This window comes from Dendrobates tinctorius, unplaced genomic scaffold (genome assembly GCF_039654945.1).
Source record: "Dendrobates tinctorius isolate UK_male_01 unplaced genomic scaffold, ASM3965494v1 ptg000036l, whole genome shotgun sequence".
NCBI classification, from domain to species: Eukaryota; Metazoa; Chordata; class Amphibia; order Anura; family Dendrobatidae; genus Dendrobates; species Dendrobates tinctorius.
In genome coordinates this window covers 43,410,117-43,433,251 of record NW_027361704.1, presented here as the reverse complement: position 1 = coordinate 43,433,251, position 23,135 = coordinate 43,410,117, and the positions used below count along the sequence as shown (strand labels likewise).

The following is a 23,135-nucleotide window of genomic DNA, read 5'->3' as shown; positions in this document are numbered from 1 at the left end:
GCCTACGATGAACCTAGACGCCTCGTCACGGCCGGAGGACTACATAAGCCTAAAGCAAGAAAAGGGAAAACTAACTGCCCCAGAGCAGACCTCAATACACATGTATTGACGGTGAAACAAGATGAAGGCACAAACACAGGCAGGAAAATAGGCTGAGCAAATGATGGGGCCCAAACTAACTAGACAGGAAAGGGAAGACACTATCTGCAACCTGCAAAAAACCCTACAAAAATAATGTCCAAAACTTCTGATAGCAAAATTAACCCTGAAGTTACTAGACTTCTCCCACTATATCAGCACTCTGAAATATTCTGAGACAGAGCAATAAGAGACCGAACTAGTAAGGGACAAAAAGTCAATAGGCAAAATACTGATAAATAAGAGTGGAAATTCAGCTCAGCCCCCCGCCGGGGCTGGCAGACCACACAAAAAACTGAATAGGCCAACAAAATCAAGTGTGAACATTAGCAGAAAAACTTAGCTTCAGATGACTGGAACAGAGCTGAAAACCAAGAGCTGACAAGCCAGAAGGAATCACCAGCAACTGAATAGGGTGTCGGCTGACTTAAATCTAATCTGAGAATCCTGAGATCCAATCGTCATCCTCATTCTCAGGTGGCAGATCTCCACCGATCAAACCAGCCACACCACCTCCTGTCACCACTAGAGGGAGTCCAGAAGGGGAACTCACAACTGGTGAACCAGAGAATGAAATCACAACAGCTGTCTATTCCTTTGGGGTCTGCTCTGGGGCAGTTTAGTTCTCCCCTTTTCTTGCTTTAGGCTTATTTAGTCCTCCGGCTGTGACGAGGCATGTAGAATCATCGCAGGTACGCTCCGCGGCTGCTGTTAGATGTGTGGTTAGGATCAGGGGTCTGCAATCTGTGTAGTTACCAACCTCTCTGGTGTTCTGTGACTTGGCTTGGTCTTGTTTTCCTCCTCGGTGACCCATTCATAACAGGGGTGGTATGCAGAAGAGGAAATGGGGATTTTTTTTTTCTTTAAATCAAAATGACAGCAAGTGGTTCAGTATGTGATGTATCACTGGAATCAGGGTCTTGGCCCCTACATCATGTTGGTCTCAGATTACACTGCAATATACTGGTGACAAATTCCCTTTAATCCCTGCAGCAAAGTATACATGATCCACCTCCCTAAAGGGGCAGAATTATCTATTAAGAGAGTCTGAGGACAGTCCCGGACCACCCATCAGTCCCAGAAAATCCAATGACTTTTAAAGGTTTTTATTTATTTTTTTTTTTTTTAGGAAATTAATGTTGTTCAGGCAAATCTAGGAGGCCAAATCCAGATGCTGCAGGCAATCTTGGCGGAGTCCAAGGCTGATATGGAGTCTCTGAAAGAAAAGAATGCACTTCTAGGTACGTGTGACTTGATGCACCTGTTACTATACTGTTGTATAGGGGGTGCCACTGACGGGCCTGTTCCTGTTGTACAGCTCTCCATATCTGTAGGGCAGCAGTAGCCACATCACCTGCAACTTGGATTCAAACAAACTGTGCCACTGAGAACTAACTAGTGTGTACAGTCCCCTTCTGATGGGTACACATGGGATGGCTGTGGCCTCCATGCCGGCTGCTTATCTTCCCAGTCACTTATCAAGAGCAACTGGAGGACCCTGTACACACTGTACGATTGGCGGAATTTGCTTACGTCTAATGTGTACGGAGTTCATACAATTGTGGCACCCCTGACACCACTGCAATTTTGTCAGATAATACTCAGTTTATTCAATCGCCATGACAGCACCCCGAGAGAGGGGATCCACCCTTCAGGGACAGGAAACCTACAGACATAAAAAGGGTGGCCCTCTCTCCCGCTTCACTTGGTTTCCTGTCCCTGACAGGGGATCCCTGCAGACATACCGTAAGCTGGAATCGTGGAAGACCCAGGCCTGGTGGCGGACTCAGGCAGCGGGGGTCCCCTGCCTCGGCCTGACCAGGGCCATGGAAGCACCGCACGGCAGGGGAACTGTCGGTGCAGGTGATGCAACTGTAGGTGGCCTCCAGGGGAGAGTGTCCACTACAGGAGAGCCAGTGCCGGTACTGGGTGAGTAGGCTGGCTCCCTCTTTCTCCTCAGAGGGGCGGACGCTGTCCTTCCTGCTCGGTGAAGCCCGGGTACGTCAGCGCCGTTGCCTACTTCCACTTCAGGGGGAGGCCGAGGGCGTGCGGGCGCGGACTGATGACGCGGCCTGGTTGCGCCGTGTGATGCGCCGGTCAAGCGCTACAGGCCGCGGCCCTGGCATCACAGGTGCGCGTCTCTGGGGGGTCGGGCGGCGAGCACGTGTGCGGCGTCCTGGGGGCGTGCGCCGGCTGGGTGGGGGGGCGTCTCGCCGGCCCTGCCGGGGAGGGGGGGATGCTGGTTCACGAGGAAAAAAGAGACTACGCTGGTGGAAGACACCTGCGAGCACCAGAGGGGGCGGTGCCATGGCTATTTGAGGGCTTTGGTCACAGGGAGAGCTGCTTCTGGCCCTGTATCAGCCCATAATGGCGTCGCAGGAATAGCCAGAGCCTCTGGAGGAGACGCAGCCTCAGTCTTCAGAGAAACCGGAGCAGCGTTCTGGCAGCAGCCGTTCTGAGAAACACAGGTCTACTCAGAAGGCGAGACCTGAGAAATCCATGAGCCGTAAGTTTGGCGGCTCCGATGGACCCCCCGCAGAACCCGGTACCCTGGCTTACGACAGCACAGTAAGTGAGCCACGAGAAAGTTCAGTGGGTGATGATCTGTTCCCCTTATTTTCCCTCTCTCCCATTCTGCCAGGAGAAAAAGTGTTCGGGGAAAAGCAAACACAGACAGTGTGCCGAGTGCGGAGTCCCCCTCCCGGACGGTCAGGGAAGAAAACTCTGTAGACCCTGTATTAACCGCCTGGTCTCGGAAGAGACGGCTGACTTTTCCTCCAGTATAAGTCCTGGATCACACTTCCGCTTTTTTTAAATCCGTCGTTTTCCGTTAAACGGATCCGCCATGTTTTTGGCGGATCCGTTTTTTTCCCATAGACTTGCATTAGCGGCTACCGCGAATCCTTCAAAAAACGGATCCGGTAGCATCCGTTTGCGGCAAAAATCAAAAACTGATCCGTTTGGCGGACACAAAAAACGGATGTGTGAAACAGGCCTAAGGAAGATAGTCAGGCAGGAAGTCAGGGGTTCAGTTAGATCCCTATCTCTGGCAAAATCTAGGGGAAGGTCCCCTAGATCACTGGTCCTAGTCTCCGATAGTGACTCACAGGAGCTAAGATCAGATTCACCATGATCATCTTCCTCATCTGAAACCAGATCAGGACGTTCCTGTTTCCCACTGGAGCAGGTCAATGATCTGGTAAAAGCAGTAAATACTACAATGAGAATTGAGATAACCCCATCAGAGAAGTCAGTTCAGGACTCTATTTCGGGGTTTGGACCGAAAAAATCGAAGGTCATTCCCTCTGATAGTCAGTGCCCTTATCACAAGAGAATGGAAAAAACCTGAGAGGAAGGGCTCCCTACCTCTGGCCTTTAAAAGAAGGTATCCATTCGAAGAGACAGATTCAGCATCATGGAGCCCCAAAACTGGACGTGGCTATAGCAAAGGCTTGCAAAAATACTTCCCTTCCCTTTGAGGATCTGGGTAGTTTAAAAGACCCCCTGGATATGAAGGAGGATGCGTTCCTCAAGGGAACCTGGGAGACGTCAGCTGGAGCCCTTCGGCCAGCAATTGCGGCCACATGCACCGCCAGATCCTTAACGGTTTGGCTAGACCAGCTGGAAGAACAGATTAGGGATAAGGTCCCAAGACAGGACATTCTTTCCTCCCTCTACAGCTCAGGGAGCAGCGGACTTCCTCTCTGATGCTTCGGCGGATTCTGTGAAATTGGCAGCCAGATCCGCGGCCCTCTCCAATGCTGCCCGCAGGGCCTTGTGGCTTAAGTGTTGGCCAGGCGATATGCAGGCCAGATCTAAATTATGTAGCATCCCATGTGAAGGGATTTACTTGTCTGGCAAAGTTCTGGACGAACTGCTGGAAAAGGCAGGCGATAGCAAACGCTTCCCATATTTAGGTAGACTGCCTTTCAGAAGAGGCTCCTACAGAAGGTGGTTTGATCGAAGGAGATCTTCCAGAGAAGGACCCAGATATGACGCCAGGAGAAGAGGTAGGGGGTATATGTTTAACAACCCTCGAGACCGTAACGAGCCCAAATGACTGTCAGACCAGGTGGGAGGAAGGTTGCTGTCCTACCCGGCCTGGTCGCGTATCTCAAGTAGTCCTTGGAACCGGAGCATCATAAGAACAGAACTAAGATTTGAGTTCCAGCAGACTTCGGGTGACAAGTTTATCCTAACTCCCATCCATTCTTCGTCCACAAACCAGAAGGCGCTGGAGGCCGAGATCTACAATCTTCTCCAGAAAGGTGTATTGGTTAAAGTTCCTGAGCTACAAAGAAGTAAGGGGTTTTACTCCCCCCCCCCCCCCCCCCCCCCCCCCCCCTCTTTCTAGTCAAGAAGCTGGATGACTCTTATCGCACCATAATCAATCTCAAAGGCCTTAATAAATTTATTAAAACTATTCTTTCAAAATGGAGTCTGTAAAATCGGCGATTAAACTACTGTTCGGTGGATGCTTTATGGTAGTCCTAGACCTTAAAGACGCCTATTATCATGTCCTGATACATGCAGATCATCAGCAATTCCTAAGGGTAGCCATCTCATTGGGGGGAGAGATAAGCCATTTTCTGTATACAGCACTTCCCTTTGGGGTGGCAGTGGCACCCCAGGTCTTTACAAAATTAATGGCGGAGGTCATGGCCCATCTGCACGAGCAGGACATTGTAGTAATTCCCTGTCTAGATGATCTCCTGATTGTGGGGAACACTGAGTCTCATTGTGCCACCCAATTAGGGAAGGTAATAGCCAGCCTCCAAGATCTGGGTTGGATCATTAACTTTAAAAAATCACGACTACGACCCACGAAAGTACAACAGTTCCTAGGCCTTACCATAGACTCTGGTTTACAGGAGTGTCTGTTACCAGTGTCTAAAGTTCTGAAAACCCAGCATCAGATGCGTAGGGTGATAGATAATCCATCAGTTACCCTTAGAAGGAGCTATGTCACACTTAGGCTCTCTTACGGCATGCATCCCAGCAGTTCTCTGGGCACAATTCCACACAAGAACCCTACAGTGGGACATATTACACAACACCCATCAGCTGGAGGGTTGCCTCGAGGCTAGTCACCTTATCTAACGTTACTATTCAGTCCCTTCACTGGTGGTCCCTAAGTTCGAATCTGCGTAGAGGTGTTCCTTGGATTAACCGAATCTCCCGAATTCTAACCATGGATGCTAGCCCCAGGGGTTGGGGGGGCCCATATGGAGGGCAACTGGTTCCACGGAGTGTGGTCTCCCTCCGAACGAAGTTTCTCCTCTATCCTTAAAGAACTGCTAGCAGTAGAGCAGGCGGTAAATGCTTTCCTTGTGTCCTTACAGGTCGAACACGTCAGACTATTTTCAGACAACCAGGTAACTGTAGCCTAATTTAACCACCGGGGGGGAACCCGGTCCAGGCCCTTAATGGATGTAGCAAATCGCATTTTCCAGATCGCAGAGCTGCACCTCCTATCCCTCACAGCTCTACACATAAAGGGAAAACAAAATCTAACAGCCGACTTCTGTCGCAACAGGCTCAAACAGGGAGACTGGACACTAAAAAAAGGCCATCTTCGGACAGATTGTACACCGGTGGGGGCTTCCAGAGATAGACTTGTTCGCCAGGAGAAAGAACAGTCAACTTCCTCTGTTCTGCTCGCTGGATCCCAGAGAAAACCTGTACGCGGTGGACTCTTTCCTGGTTCGGTGGAGCTTCGGCCTAGCATATGCCTTCCCCCCTCTGAATTTGATTCCAATGGTGCTAAGGAAAATCTGAGAGGACAGGGCCAGTGTTATCTTGATAGCCCCATTCTGGCCCAGGAGGTCATGGTTTCCTTGGCTGAGGAAGATGTCTGTGTCCCAGCCATGGATTCTCCCCGAGCTCCCGGACCTTCTATCCCAGGGTCCAGTATACCACCCACGAGTCTCCAACTTACATCTAGCGGCATGGAGTTTGAGGGGGAGCTGTTAAGGGGGAGAGGGTTTTCCCGGGGGCTAGTCAATACCCTCCTCAAAGGTAGGAAAGTCTCCACAACAAATATCTATGCTAGAATCTGGAAAAGGTTTTTGGCAGTGTCAGGAGCAGAAGTTGGTCTGAGAATACGAATTGATCAGATTCTGGAATTTCTTCAGAAGGGGTTGGAGATGGGTCTAGCCACGAATACACTTAGAGTCCAGGTTTCGGCGCTAGGGGCCTTTTACAACTGTAACTTAGCGAGCAATTACTGGGTGGCAAGATTCATTAAAGCAGCAGCAAGATCCAGACCCATCATTAAAGACAGGCTGGTCCCATGGGACCTCAACTTAGTCTTATCAGCACTAACAGAGCCCCCCTTTGAACCTATTGATTCCATTCCCATAAAGATCCTGTCATTCAAAACTGCCCTGTTGGTTGCCCTAACATCGGCCAGGAGGGTTAGTGACCTGCAGGCCCGCTAGAATACCAACATACACCCAGTTTGGGGAAGATGGGGTCACCATAAAGCCAGATCCCTTATATCTACCCAAAGTTGCCTCGAAATTCCACAGGCTTCAAGAAATAGTCCTACCATCCTTCTACCCGAACCCTTCTAACCTGACCGAGCAGAAGCTCCATTCACTTGATGTGAGACGGTGCCTTCATAGTTACATTTCGGCCACGGAGCCATGGAAAAGGGACAATGCTCTATTTGTATCTTTTCAGGGAGCTAGAAAAGGACTTAGTGTCCAAGAACACCCTAGCTAGGTGGATTAGGGAGGCTTTCTCTTTTGCTTATACAGCAGGTGGGCTGGAGGTTCCGGAAGGCATAAGAGCGCACTCTACTCGGGCCATGGTGACATCTTGGGCGGAGAGATCGGAAGTATCCATCGAGGACATATGTAAGGCGGCCACTTGGTCCTCTCCATCAACTTTTTTCAACCACTATAGACTAGATTTATGCGGGTCCGCCGACCTCACGTTCGGGAGAAAGGTGCTTGAGGCAGCTATCCCTCCCTAGAGTTCTCATCTCTGTAAATCTCGTGGTGCTGTCATGGCGACTGAATAAATGCTCAGCTACTTACCTGTAGTGGTGTTTTTCAGGAGCCCATGACAGCACCTTCACATTCCCTCCCTCTGCTTTCACGTCTTGGATCAGCACCTTTACTTTGGTTAAAAATTTGTCACGGGAGTAAAGTATATTTAGTTTGACTGTGCATTTATGAATTGCTACTAACCAGGGAGGTCCTCTCATGCTCTGTAATCCAACTGAAGTGGGAGAGAGGGCCGCCCTTTTTATGTCTAGGTTTCCTGTCCCTGAAGGGCGGATCCTCTCTTGTGGCGCTGTCATGGGCTCCTGAAAAACATCGCTACCGGTAAGTAGCTGAGCATTTCTTCCTGAAAATGATTGCAGACACAAATTCTTTGGTATTATCTTCATTTAATTTGTCTTAAATGAAAAAACACAAAAGAGAATGAAGCAAAACATTGATCATTTCACACAAAACTCCAAAAATGGGCCAGACAAAAGTATTGGCACCCTCAGCCTAATACTTGGTTGCACAACCTTTAGCAAAAATAACTGCGACCAACCGCTTCCGGTAACCATCAATGAGTTTCTTACAATGCTCTGCTGGAATTTTAGACCATTCTTCTTTGGCAAACTGCTCCAGGTCCCTGATATTAGAAGGGTTTTTTCATTTAAGACAAATTAAATGAAGATAATACCAAAGAATTTGTGTTTGCAATCATTTTCAGGAAGAAACTGAGTATTATCTGACAGAATTGCAGGGGTGGGGTGTCAATACTTTTGGCCACAACTGTACATTACAGCCTTATGTACAGTCGGTGGGACGTAGCTGGTGACGCATACGTACAGTGCGATGTGTAATTAATGACAAATGTTCTTTTTATCTGCACTCCAGATGAGGGTCAACAAGAATCCGCTATGCATGCTAAATTCTTGGAGAAGGAGCTTGACCAAGCACAAGGTAACATCGCTGTACTGGTCGTAACGAAATTTTATTCGAATTGTGTTAAAGCCAAGCCACCAATTGTGTTCTTGGATCCACAAGTCATTGTGCTGCTGCTATTTAACATGGTGTCTTTATGACCCCACGGTGTTAAGAGGTATGTCACCAGGTTTTTATCACCTAATAGCATAGTGGTCCCTATTCCAGCGATGTATCGCTTGCTGTAGTTTTGATGAAATCAGGTTTATAAGCGGATTATCATTAGTGGACTAGTAAACCTACTGCCAGGTAGTCAATCATATTCATGATCTCTGTATAACCCTGCCTCCACCACCAATTGGCTGCTTTCTGCCAATCGGTGGGCTGAGCGGAGTTATACAGAGCTCAACATTCAGAGAACAGCTGGATCTGCAGAAAACTAGTTTTTATCAAAATGACAAGCTGCCCATCAAGCGACACATTGGGGTCTCTGCCCCTTCATTATGATGCACTCAGATGGGGCAAAGGAAATATGTCACCAGTTCTTTCTAAGTTATGGCCTAATTAAAAATGCAGTTACGGCCTTTGGTTCCCATGTCTGACTGATCACCTTGCTGAATTAGAAGCCAGAGTATGTTTGAAGACACATGGCAGCAGGTACAGCAATAATAGTCTAAAACTTCAACATCCCTTTTAGTAATGTGGTTAACATGGAGGCTCCTTATACATGACGTTCTTGGTGACCTCTGAGCAGTCACTATACTGTGCGGGCTCAGGAGCAGAGCCCGCTTTGTGCAGCACAGGACGTGGCTGTTACACAGCCTGCACCCGGAATAGCTGGAGCTGGCATCAGTCCAACCTCGTACATGCTGCTGTCAAGAAAGAATGCGGATTCTCAAACTAAATGGAAGTAGAACAGCACATACGGTAGAGGGAACAGTAGGGACATCTTACAGTATATTAGAAAGGCCAATTGCTTCTTGCATTAGATGCATCTAGAATTTAAAATCAGTGTTTGTTTCTGACCACCCCTGTAAGGCCGGCTTCACATTAGCGTTCCTCATAGCTGTGGAGGGCTGCGTAGTTCCTCTGTGAAGCTCCGCCCACTGCTGCACCTCCTCTGTTCAGCTCCACTTAAATCTGCATGCAGCCTGCGTACCTATCTTTAACATTGGGTACGCAGGCCGTGCGGATGTATGTGGATGCGTCCGCATGCATCTTTTTGACGATGCGGTGAACACACCGTGTTGCAATTTGTTTTGTTTGCAGCATTGTCAAAACGACGCATCCGGACGCATCCACATATATCCGCACGGCCTGCGTACCCAATGTTAAAGATAGGGTATGCAGGCCGCATGCTGACATAGGTGGAGCTGACCGGAGAAGGTGCAGCAATGGGCGGAGCATCACAAGGAAGTCCGCAGCCCTCCACAGCTCTGAGGAACGCTAATGTGAACCTAGCCTAAGACTACAGTCCCATGATGCGTATTTGCATTTTGCGATTGAAGTTTTACTGTAAACTGGGTTCCTTTCGTTTATATAGCAGTTCTTGGCATGTCACGCTTTACATAAAGTTGCTTTGTTTTTGATACTTTGACAAAACTTTGATAGCCATTGTAAAGCAGCAGCATTTCCGCCAGTGAATTTGGTGAGTGACCCAACAAAGTTAAATCAAACGTCCTTTATTGTCCAAAAACTGCACACATGAACCTGCTCGCCTCCGGATTGCAGCCGGGAACAGGTAAAGAAAGTCCAGTGCCGCGGACACTTTCACTCCCATAAGGTTGCCCACGTTGCTTGGTCTGTGTGAGTCACACAGCCATATATGTCCATAACACCTTCAGCTCTGCTACATGTGAACTCCTACCACAAGCTGACAAACCCAAACCTTTACTGCAGGTTTAAATGAAAACCAAGACCTAGACTGGAGGGAGAGATGCATCCCATAGATCTCTCCAAAATAAAAGCCCAGTACAGGTTTTTTTAAGCTGACTTATTTTGCATGGTAACTACAGCCGTGACACTGATTACAATGCACTCCAGCGATTCAATATGCTTCGAAGTACATTCTGGGGGATACATACGGTAACTGCCCTCGCATTATTCCCCTCACTTTCTCAGTTTACGGATGACATGCGTTTCTGTAGCAGAAAGGCGTATGGCTAGGCTTTGTCTTTTTTGAGGGTTTGGGTCAGTTCATCTGATGATTTTTTTTTTTTTTTTTATTATAATATTTTGTGAAGTAAACAACAAATGATACAATATAACTGAGAACTTCTGTGTGCATAACTATTCACCCCCTAAAGTCAGTACTTTGTAGAGCCTCCTTTTGGGGAAATTACAGCTGGAAGTCCCTGTGGATAAGTCTGAGCTTTCTACATTTTGCCACTGGAATTTTTTACTCATTTCTCAAGGCAATACTGTGCCAGCTCCTTCAAGTTAGATGGTTTTCTCTGGTGAACAGCAATCATCAAATCTGACCACAGATTCTCCATTGTTGCTTTCGCAGTATGCTTGGGGGCATTCTTTTGTTGGGAGGTGATCCTCTGTCCCAGTCTCAAATCACTGATAGACTGAAACAGGTTTTGTTCAAGAATATTCCTGTATTTCTTGATCACCCTTGACAGCACCATCAGAGGGGATCTGCCCTTCAAGGACAGGAGATTTGCAGGATAAAAAGGCGGTACCTCTCACTCGCATCAGTTGGTTTCCTGTCCTTGACAGAGGAAATTGTTAGCAGGGTCTGTGTACCTGAAGATTGAAGCCTGAAGACTTGGATGTTGGACTTTTTTCCCAAGCCTGGCTGGTTGGCTCAGGCAGTGATCCCTTCCCTGCCTTGGCCAATGCAGGGTCCCTGTGAGACCTAAACTGGAGGGAGTGGTCATCCCACTACCATCCCATAGATCTCCAAAAATAAAAGCCCAGTACAGGTTTTACTAAGCTGACTTATTTTGCATGGTGAACACAGCTGTGACACTGATTACAATGCACTCCAGCGGTTCAATATGCTACTAAGGACTCTCTCGTGTGCGGGTAGATGCAGCAGCATCACGCTGGTGATCTGCACATACATGCGCCTGGAGGTGTGCTCAGATGATGCGTGTACGAAAGACACAGGAGCCATCTGATGAGGAGCTTTTGAGGAGACCGGAAGCTGCCTGGAGAGGCATGTTGTCCCACATTTAGTTGCAGTAAGACCGCAGGGTGAGCGATTTCCCTGCTCCAGCCGTTCCCTCCAAGAAGATGAAGCAAAACCCTGAGCAGCAGGTGCTGCAGCAGCATGATGAAAAGCAGAAGTTGATTACTGCGGAGTATGGCAGCATCTGGTTAGATTGCCTAGAAGCCAAGTTGAAGGACAAAGCGGCTAGGGACAATATTTTAGCCACTATCCCACTCGTGCGAGGAGTTGCAGCATTTCGATCGGACGCTTCAGCTGACTGACTAATTGCAAGATCAGCAGCACTTTAGAACACAGCCTGTAGGACTCTTTGGTTGAAGTGCAGGAGGAAGCTCCTCAGAGAACGCTAGATGGGAGGACCAGAGAAAAAAGTAGAAGCTTTGTTTGGAGCAGTCTCCAGGATGCTGTGAAATTGGGCCCGTGACCCCTGCTCCCAGGTAGGGGGAAGCTCCCCTCTTTCCCTGCCTGGGAAAGAATAGCTGGAAGCTGCTGGATTCTCAGCCTGATGAAAACTGGTTTAAAACTAGAGTTCCAGTCAATCCCTTTAGAGAAAGTATGTTTTGACTTTGCAGAGAACAACTAGCCCTAGAAGCCGAAGTTCTAGCCCTAGTACAGAAGACTGATCATCAACTGATGAAGGCGGCGTCACTGCCGAAAAGCTTTGTGAGGACATAATGGCCAAGTAAAAAAGTTTTCTTTTCCATCTAAAACAAGTGTCTGTCTTGGTCTGAGCGCCCTAATCGGCCACACTTTTCCTCCCTTGCATTTTACACCCTTCTGGGTGAGCGGTTTGGTGCAGCACAGACCCAGCAGACTTTCAACCATCCTGCAAGAACTGAAGACTGAGGACCTGTGGTGACATCAGCATCACGTGACGCTCCACGTGACTGGCTAACATCTGAACCCGGAAGCCGGGACGGTGAATGGCGCACAATAAGCACAGCAGGCTCTGCAAACGTGGTTATGCCTGCAGCATAACCATGGCAGGTTAGTATACTTAATTCTTAAGGGGCTTTTACACATAGCGATATCGCTAAAGCGTCACAGATTTTGTGACTCTAGCGATATCTATGTGTGATACTTACCTCCGACCGGCTCCCTCGCTGTCTATCGCGTGAATGTGGGCGGGAGGACGTCAGGATCGCCGCATCTGAAAGGTAAGTAACGACCGCTGCTGCGTCGCTACATCGCTGTGAGATCTGCCTGTTTGGCAGCTCACTAGCGACCATTTAGCGATGCACCAGTGATCTTGACCGCGTCGTATCGTTGTCGGGATCGCTGGTGCATCGCAAATGTAAAGGGGCCTTTACCCAGTGGTCAAGTGGAGGAGATTATCACACCAGTAGCACCCCCTCCTCTCTCCTATTTTGTTTCTAGTATAGAAGGCTGTCCTCCTGGAGGTGCCTGTGTTGGAAAGGGGTGAAGGGTTTTACTCCCCTCTTCACTAAAATCAAATTTCACCGCTTGATATTAGTCTAACACAAAGTACATTTGCGTCTGATCAAATTAAACATTGACAAATCCCTCAGCCCAGATGGCATTCATCCACGGATACTGAGGGAGTTGAGCTCAGTAATTGATAGATCACGGTCTTATATTTTTAGACTCTCTGTAACAGTGGTGGTTCCACAGGATTGGAGGATGGCTGATGTACTGATGTATAAGAAGGTGGATCCAGGCAACTACCATACTGTTAGCCTGACATCACTAGTGTGCAAAGTTTTTGAGGGCATAAGAGATGACCTTCAGAGCTATATTGTAGATAATATAATAACTGACAACCACATAACAGCTTTATACTGCAGCAAGGACTGGGGGAAACTATATGCAGATGGTAAGGTATTGGCTAAATGGCAGGAAATGGTCATCATAAATGGTACGTTCTCTAAATAGGAGAGTCAGCAGTGGGCTAATGCAGGAATCTGTGCTAGGACTGATTCTTTTAAACCTCTTTATTATTGACCTAGTGGATGGGATTTAGATTAGTGTCAGTCTTTGCTGACAGCACCAAACTATATGGGATGATAAAATCTGACCTTGACATTACAATATTGCAAATCGATCTGGATAAGATGTCTGAATGGGCAAACTCTTCATAAATAAGTTTTAATGTTGATAAATGTAGAGTAATGCACCTGGGATGGAGTAATCCTAATTGCTGGATATACAATAAATGGAAGTATACTTGGGACTACAGAACAGGAGAAGGACTTGGGTATTCTGGTTACAAGTAATCTGAGCAGCAGCACTCAATGTCATGCAGCAAAGTGTGAAAGCAATTTTCATGGGTATAAAAAGAGAAAATCCAGTAATCCCAATGTATTGTTACCCCATTTATACATCACTGGTGAGGCCACATCTAGAATATGGGATCCAGTTTTGGGCTGCACACTTTAAAAAGGCTATTCAGAAGGTGGCCAGTCCAAAAGCGGGCAACTAGATGATTAGAGGATGAAGGCATCCATCCCCCCCGAGGCATCTTTTTATATGTAAAAATGATCAGTACAAAGGACTGTTGCTATACTTATTCCTTCCAAAGACCATACTTAGGACCAAGGGGCACTCATTACAGAAGGAAGAAAGGCGATTCCGGGAGCTAAATAGGAAAGGGTTCTTTACGGTTAGAGCAGTCTGTGGAATGCCGACCACAAGAGTGTCTCCATTTACTATGACAGCTTTTAATAAAGGGGCTGGACGATTTCCTCAGTACAAATATTGTGGGTTATAGTTAAATTTAGTGACAATGTACAATTGGTGGAGAAGGGTGAAAGGTTGAACTTAATGATCCTAGGTCCATTTTTTTTATTCTCCCTCCCAAACCTATGTAATCTAGGCTGGGCAGCTGAGCTTCTCCATAGTTGTCTTGTAGTAGAGGTGGAAACATCTCGAGTCTGTTAGTCACCGACAGAAGCTGACCAAATCTAGACGTGTTTCTGGTGAGTCTTGGCCAGTGACAATGCGGGTGGACTGTCTAGGAAGGACACTGGCAGTGTCTCTATCACTGTGTCTTATGACTTTTGTTTCCCAGGGAAGGGCTCTTTATCTCTTGCTGGAAGTATTATGAAATTTTTGTGTAATACTTTAGACCTTCTTGCATGAACAAGACACTTTGTGCCGGTGCGTACCTCAACTGCTGCCAAGGGTGGGTGCATACCTGCAATATTCACATCGCATGCACTGCATACTGTGAGGCTTCTCAGGTGCCTGGAGCAGCGGTCATGTGACCACAGGTATGCAGTATACATTCCCACTAGACTGTTTCTTGCTTTGCTCAATACACTTGCTTTGAGTGAGGCTGCGCCCGTCTGTCGGGGTGTGTGCATACCACAGACTTGTGCGGAGCTGAAGATGTCTGTTCTTTCAGGTCCCCTTGAGTAAGATATGGCCTTGGGAATTTTGGTGCCTCAAGTCTTGCTCCCCCCAACATGAAAGATTTGTTGCACTCAACGAGTCACCAACTGGTCCGGTAGGACAGCGGACCCTGCCTGCAAGGGATTGGACATGGCGATACGGTCTAATTTTAAGGGCCACTTGAAAGTGAACCACTCTTCCCTTGCGGAATTTGAAAATGTGACAAACCTGCAAAATGTCCTACTGAAGGGCCCAGCTTGGTTGGGTGGCTGCAGCAGTGAGCTGGGTGAAATCTACAGTCATGGCCAAAAGTTTTGAGTGACAAATATTAATTTTTACAAAGTCTACTGCTTCATTTTTTCTAATGGCAATTTGCATATACTCCAGAATGTTATAAAGAGTGATCAGCTTAACAGCAATTACTTGCAAAGTCAATATTTGCCTAGAAAATTAACTTTATCCCCCAAAACACATTTCAACATCATTGCAGCCCTGCCTTAAAAGGACCAGCTAACATCGTTTCAGTGATTGCTCCATTAACACAGGTGTGGGTGTTGATGAGGAAAGGGCTGGAGATCAATCTGTCATGATTAAGTAAGAATGACACCACTGGACACTTTAAAAGGAGGCTTGGCATCATTGTTTCTCTTCTGTTAACCATGGTTATCTCTAAAGAAACACGTGCAGTCATCATTGCACTGCACAAAAATGGCCTAACAGGGAAGAGTATAGCAGCTAGAAAGATTGCACCTCAGTCAACAATCTATCGCATCATCAAGAACTTCAAGGAGAGAGGTTCCCTTGTTGCCAAAAAGGCTCCAGGGCGCCCAAGAAAGACCAGCAAGCGCCAGGACCGTCTCTTAAAAGTGTTTCAGCTTTGGGATTGGGCTACCAGCAGTGCAGAGCTTGCTCAGGAATGGCAGCAGGCAGGTGTGAGTGCATCTGCACGCACTGTGAGGCGGAGACTCTTGGAGCAAGGCCTGGTCTCAAGGAGGGCAGCAAAGAAGCCACTTCTCTCCAGGAAAAACATCATGGACAGACTGATATTCTGCAAGAGGTACAGGGAGTGGACTGCTGAGGACTGGGGTAAAGTCATTTTCTCTGATGAATCCCCTTTTCGATTGTTTGGGACATCTGGAAAACGGCTTATTCGGAGAAGACCAGGTGAGCGCTACCACCAGTCTTGTCTCATGCCAACTGTCAAGCATCCTGAAACCATTCATGTGTGGGGTTGCTTCTCAGCCAAGGGAATGGGCTCTCTCTGTCTTGCCTAAAAACACAGCCATGAATAAAGAATGGTACCAGAATGTCCTCCGAGAGCAACTTCTCCCAACCGTCCAAGAGCAGTTTGGCGATCAACAATGCCTTTTTCAACATGATGGAGCACCTTGCCATAAAGCAAAGGTGATAACTAAATGGCTCAGGGAACAAAACATAGAGATTTTGGGACCATGGCCTGGAAACTCCCCAGATCTTAATCCCATTGAGAACTTGTGGTCAATCAAGAGACGGGTGGACAAACAAAAACCTTCAAATTCAGACAAAATAAAAGCATTGATTTTGCAAGAATGGACTGCTATCAGTCAGGATTTGATCCAGAAGTTGATTGAGAGCATGCCAGGGAGAATTGCTGAGGTCCTGAAGAAGGGTCAACACTGCAAATATTGACTTGCTGCATTAACTCATTCTAACTGTCAATATAACCTTTTGTTACTCATAATATTATTGCAATTATATTTCTGTATGTGATAAAAACATCTGACAAACACACATAAAAACCAGAGGCCAGCAGATCATGTGAAAATATAATATTTGTGTCATTCTCAAAACTTTTGGCCATGACTGTACTGTGCACACATGACCAGAGACAATCTGGTATCTGTACTGCTGAGATTCTCCAGCAGATGGCAGTAGAGTATAGTAGACGTTACTTAATACATTAAAGGGATAGATAGAGAATACATTTTTCTAATTTTGGTTCTAGACATTACCACAATGAATTTTAAACAAAACAATTCAGATGCAGTTGAAGTTCAGACATTCAGCTTTCATTTGAGGGTATCCACCTTAAAATTGGATGAAGGGTTTAGGAGTTTCAGCTCCTTATGTGCCACCCTGTTTTTAAAGGGACCAAAAGTAATTGGACAGGTTAAATAATTGTAAATAAAATGTTCATTTCTAGTACTTGGCTGAAAACCCTTTGTTGGCAATGACTGCCTGAAGTCTTGAACTCATGGACATCACCAGACGCTGTTTCCGCCTTTTTGATGCTCTGCCAGGCCTTCACTGCGGTGGTTTTCAGTTGCTGTTTTTGTGGGCCCTTTAAAAACAGGGAGGCACATGCTAAGGAGCTGAAACTCCTAAACCCTTCATCCAATTTTAATGTGGATACCCTCAAATGAAAGCTGAAAGTCTGAACTTCAACTGCATCTGAATTGTTTATAATTCTTTGTGGTAATGTCTAGAAACAAAATTAGAAAAATGTTTTCTGTCCAAATATATATGGACCTAAATATATATATATATATATATATATAATTTTTTTTTTTTTACTTTTTTTTTTTACTTTTTTTTTTTTACTTTTTTTTTCTTTTCTTCAGCATATCAGGTTCTCCCCTCCTCACCAAGAGGCAGAGAAGATTTTAAAAGAAAATCTGCCAGATGTCTTTAGGTATCCTTGGTAGTTCAAGGATGGGTGGGCTAACATTAGGCTGCACCGATGGTATGACCTCAAAACATTAAGGCAGAGCCTGTGTACGCATTGTGGTGAAGGCCGAAGTGTGGCACATCAGGTTAGGTGCTTTTCTCTTTCTGAACTTTGTAGACAGTACAATAGAGACCTGGTAATGGAAATCCTCCAGTTACACAGTGCTGTTGGATAAGTGGACAGCCCTGTCCCACTCCCAGAAGGGGTTAGAAACAAAAGTCCAGTGCAGAAGCACCAGCAGTTCAAGGGTTCAAGGCCTCTGACCTGAAATGGACAGATACGATACAAGATGGCTGCCGGCAGGAAGTGTGGGATCAGACACCCCTGGGGCATTGGACTTCATACTATGCCATGCAGGGCCTCTGTCCTATGACAATCTGTAGGAGTAATCCCAGCACCGGTGTCTGGATCGCATGATCTTCAGGTTTCTCTTGTGACCACTGGAGAAGCTACAGTGCGAGATGTCCAAAGGTTGTGAAAACAGTGCAAGCAAGATCCTGGGCAACACAGCAGTAGCAAGACCTTCAGTTAAGATTGCCTGGGGAGTATAGGTAAGGTGTGGGGGGCAAGTTGAGCTAATTTGGAGTGCAGAAGCAGCAGATCCCCGCAGCCTAGAGGGTAAAACGCAAGCTTAGCACTCTGTCACAGGCATCACCAAAGAACTGACCAAGCCCTGACTGATGCACTGGCAGGATGCAGCAGAGCCCCATTGATAAAGGCTGGGGCAGCACAGGTGCATACCACTGATGAGGACAGCCAGTAACCCAAGAGGGTCCGGCTGCCCAGTGGAAAAAGCACATGATGTTGTTTTTTTGAAATTTTTGAAAAATTTTTGCAGGATGCAGTTGGAGCCCTTTATGTTGGCTTGGTTTTTCTGTGTGATGCATGTTATAGTGCTGAGCTGCCCGACTGCTAGAATTATGGGCGTCCTCAATAGGTTGCTCTGACACATTGCATCGCACTTATCAGTGTGACTTATGTCTTAACCCCTTCCTGCCATCCGACGTACTATCCCGTCCACGGTACCCGGGCCCGTATGACCGGGGACGGGATAGTACGTCGGCGCGATCAGCGGAGCCCACGTGGTGAGCGCCGCTGATCGCGGCCGGGTGTCAGCTGATTATCACAGCTGACACCCGGCACAATGTGTCAGGGGCGGTCACGGACCGCCCCGACACGTTAACCCCTTGCACACCGCGATCAAACACGATCGCGGTGTACCGGGGGTTAAAGGGAAGCATCGGCAGGGAGGGGGCTCCCTCCGTGCTTCCCTGAGCCCCCCACGGCAGCGCAATGTGCAGCGCTGCTGCGGGGGACTCCCTTCCTCCAGGCCCCCGAATCCAAGATGGCGACGGGGGCCTTCGGGGGCCTGCGGAAGCTGGCTTCCTCAGTGCCTGCAAAGCGCAGGCATGAGGAAGCCTTCTGCAGTGCCTGTGTCAGATCGCTGATCTATCACAGTGATCTGTGATGTGACAGATCAGCGATCTGTCACAGGACAGTGATGTCCCACCTGGGACTATTTAATAAAGTAAAAAAAAAAAAAAAAAAAGTGTAAAAATAATTTAAAAAAAATCGCCAAATAAATTAGAAAAAAAAAAAAATATTCCCCCAATAAATCCATTTTTTGGAAATAATAAAAAAAAAAAACAATAAAAGTACACATATTAGGTATTGCCGCGTCCGTAACGACCCGCCCTATAAAACTGTCCCATTAGTTAACCCCTTTAGCGAACCCCTTAAAAAAATAAAAATAAAAAACGAAGCAAAAAATAATGATTTATTATCATACCGCCAAACAAAAAGTGTAATAACGCGCGATCAAAAAGACGCATATAAATAGCCATGGTACCGCTGAAAACGTCATCTTGTCCCGCAAAAAACGAGCCGCCACACAGCATCATCAGCGAAAAAATAAAAAAGTTATAGCTCGCTGAATAAAGCGATGCAAAAATAATAATTTTTTATATAAAATATTTTTCATTGCATAAAACCGACAAAAACATAAACGACCTAAATGAGGTATCGCTGTAACCGTACTGACCCGAAGAATAAAACCGCTTTATCAATTTTACCGCACGCGGAACGGTGTAAACGCACCCCCCCCCCCCAAAAGAAATTCATGAAACGCTGGTTTTTGTTCATTCTGCGTCCCAAAAATCGGAATAAAAAGCGATCAAAAAATTTCACGTGCCCGAAAATGGTACCAATAAAAACGTCAACTTGTCCCGCAAAAAATAAGACCTCACATGACTCGGTGGGTCAAAATACGGAAAAATTATAGCTCTCAATATGTGGTGATGCAAAAACTATTTTTACAATAAAAAGCGTCTTTTAGCGTGCGACAGCCGCCAAACATAAAAACCGCCATAAATGGTAAATCAAACCCCCCGTTATCACCCCCTTAGTTGGGGAAAAATAATAAAATAAAAAAATGTATTTATTTCCATTTTTCCATTAGGGTTAGGGCTAGGGTTAGGGCTAGGGGTGTGTTGGGGTAGGGTTAGGGCTAGGGTTATGGCTAGGGTTAGGGGCGTGTTGGGGTTAGGGTTGGAGTTAGAATTGGGGGTTTCCACTGTTTGGGCACATCAGGGGCTCTCCAAATGCAACATGGCGTCTGATCTCAATTCCAGCCAATTCTGAGTTGAAAAAGTCAAATGGTGCTCCTTCCCTTCCAAGCTCTGCTATGCGCCCAAACAGTGTTTTACCCCCACATGTAGGGTATCGGCCTACTCAGGACAAATTGCAAAACAATTTTTGGGGTCCAATTTCTCCTGTTACCCTTAGGAAAATAAAAAATTGGGGGCAAAAATATCATTTTTGTGGAAAAAAATGATTTTTTTATTTTCACGTCCGAGTGTTATAAACTTCTGTGAAGCACTTGGGGGTTCAAAGTGCTCACCACACATCTAGATAAGTTCCGTGGGGGGTCTAGTGTCCAAAATGGGGTCACTTGTGGGGCGTTTCAATAGTTTAGGTACATCAGGGGCTCTCCAAACGCACATGACACCCGCAGACCATTCCATCAAAGTCTGCATTCCAAAACGTCACTGCTTCCCTTCCGAGCCCCGACGTGTGTCCATACAGTAGTTTTCTCCCACATATGGGGTGTCAGCGTACTCAGGACAAATTGGACAACAACTTTTGGGGTCCAATTTCTCCTGTTACCCTTGGGAAAATGAAAAAATTGGGGACTAATTGATCATGTTTGTTTTAAAAAAATACGATTTTTTTATTTTCATGCCCTGGCATTATAAACTTCTGTGAAGCCCTTGGGGGTTCAAAGTGCTCACCTCACATCTAGATACGTTCCTTAGTGGGTCTAGTTTTCAAAATGGGGTCATTTGTGGGGGGTTTCCACTGTTTAGGTACATTAGGGGCTCTCCAAAGGCAACATGACACCCGCAGACCATTCCATCAAAGTCTGCATTCCAAAACGTCACTACTTCCCTTCCGAGCCCCGACGTGTGCCCATACAGTAGTTTTCTCCCACATATGGGGTATCAGCATACTCAGGACAAATTGGACAACAACTTTTGGGGTCCAATTTCTCCTGGTATCCTTGGGAAAATAAAAAAATGGTGATTAAAAGATCATGTTTGTGGAAAAAATACGAATTTTTTATTTTCACGCCCGGGTGTTATAAACTTCTGTGAAGCACTGGGGGGGTCAAAGTGCTCACCACACATCTAGATAAGTTCCTTAGGGGGTCTAGTTTCCAAAATGGTGTCATTTGTGGGGGGGTTCCACTGTTTTGGTACATCAGGAGTTTTCCAAACGCGACATGGTGTCCGATCTCAATTCCAGCCCAAAACGTCAAATGGCGCTGCTTCCCTTCCGAGCTCTGCCATGCGCCCAAATAGTGGTTTACCCCCACATGTGGGGTATCAGCGTACTCAGGACAAATTGCACAATAACTTTTAGGGTCCTGTTACCCTTGGGAAAATAAAAATTGGGGTGAAAAGATCATTTTTGTGGAAAAAATATGATTTTTTAATTGTACCGCTGTACGTTATAAACTTCTGTAAAGCCCTTGTGGGTTCAAAGTTCTCACCACATATCTAGATAAGTTCCTTGGGGGGTCTAGTTTCCAAAATGGGGTCACTTGTAGGGGGTTTCCACTGTTTAGGTACATCAGGGACTCTCCAAACGTGACATGGCGTCCAATCTGAATTCCAGCCAATTTTGCATTGAAAAAGTCAAACGGCGCTCCTTCCATTCTGAGCTCTGCCATGCGCCGAAACAGTCGTTCCCCCCCACATGTCAGGTATCTGCGTACTCAGGACAAATTGCACAATAACTTTTGCAGTTCAATTTCTCCTGTTACCCTTGGTAAAATAAAAAAAATTGAACCTGAAGTATTTTTTTTATGAAAAAAAGTTAGATGTTCATTTTTTTTTTTTAAATATTAAAAAAAATTCCTGTGACGCACCTAAAGGGTTAATAAACTTCTTGAATGTGGTTTTGAGCACCTTAAGGGGTGCAGTTTTTAGAATGGTGTCACTTTTGGGTATTTTCTATCATATAGACCCCTCAAAGTGGCTTCAAATGTGATGTGGTCCTAAAAATAAAATGGTGTTGTAAAAATGAGAAATCGCTGGTCAACTTTTAACCCTTATAACTTCCTAACAAAAAAAAATTTGGGTTCCAAAATTGTGCTGATGTAAAGTAAACATGTGGGAAATGTTAGTTATCAAGTTTTTTGTGTGCCGTATCTCTGTGATTTAAGGGCATAAAAATTCAAAGTTGGAAAATCGCAAAATTTTCGCCAAATTTCCGTTTTTCTCACAAATAAACACAAGTTATTTGAATGAAATTTTACCATTAACATGAAGTACAATATGTCACGAGAAAACAGTCAGAATCACCGGGATCCATGGAAGCGTTCCAGAGTTATGACCTCATAAAGTTACAGTGGTCAGAATTGTAAAAATTGGCCCGGTCATGAACGTGCAAACCACCCTTGGGAGTGAAGGGGTTAAGCAAGCCTTATTAGTGTGCTTTTTCCATTGGGCAGCTGGACCATATTGGGTTACTGGCTGTCCTCATCAGTGGAATGCACCTGTGCTGCCCCAGCCTTTATCTATGGGGCTCTGCTGCATTTCGCCAGTGCATCAGTCAGGGCTTGGGGAGTTACCTTTCAAATGATGATTTTTTGAAATTTTGGAAAAAATTTTTTTTCCTCCCTATGTTCGCAATCGCCAAAGAACTGCTCACGGGTCACAAAATCTGGTGGGTGGGCACTGCTGATGAACCATGTTTTAAGGCCTCTTTCACACATTAGTGTTTCCCATGTGTGGTGACCGTTTTCACACATACAGGAGACACTTGTACACGTTGACCCATTCAAATGAATGGGTCTATGCACATGTCGGTGTGTTTTACAGATCGTGTGTCCATGGGCAAAACAAGACAAGCTGACGTGTGCAGCATGGGCTGCAAAACGTCCCGTGCACTGACACACGGATGACATCTGTGTGACAGGTAATGACGCCTGGGAAACGGCGTTACAGTTCATGCTGTTACCCCGATACCAAAGATGGCATTAATTTTAGTTAAGAAGGGGTCTCACTTTTCTTGTCGAATCCGATAACTGAATGAAATGGATTTGGATGTTGGGTAAACTTACATTGGAGGAAGATCATGAAAAATGCGTTAGGAGTGCTCGTTCACAATCTAAGTGTAAGCAGGCTGCCGCTAACTTGGTGAACAAGTGAAACGAATCTGGTGAAATGGGTTTTGTGCAGTGCAGAAGATCCTGGTTCTCAGTGGTGCATTGTCGTGTGAGCAGACCTCATGCTGCCGAGAACCATGGCGGCCTATTCACTCTGAGCAATCTAATGCTAATCGCCCT

The 23,135-nt window shown here is 46.2% G+C and overlaps 1 protein-coding gene across 2 annotated transcripts in view; it reads left to right on the top strand.

Annotated features, from left to right (window-relative positions):
• Positions 1-23,135, top strand: part of HMMR (hyaluronan mediated motility receptor) — a 76,919-nt gene that overhangs the window by 12,220 nt on the left and 41,564 nt on the right. For both annotated transcript variants that reach the window (XM_073573818.1, XM_073573817.1), the window contains exons 7-8: positions 1,268-1,379; positions 8,022-8,087. In XM_073573818.1, coding sequence (XP_073429919.1) covers positions 1,268-1,379; positions 8,022-8,087 — 178 coding nt within the window. The remainder of the gene's footprint in view (positions 1-1,267; positions 1,380-8,021; positions 8,088-23,135) is intronic.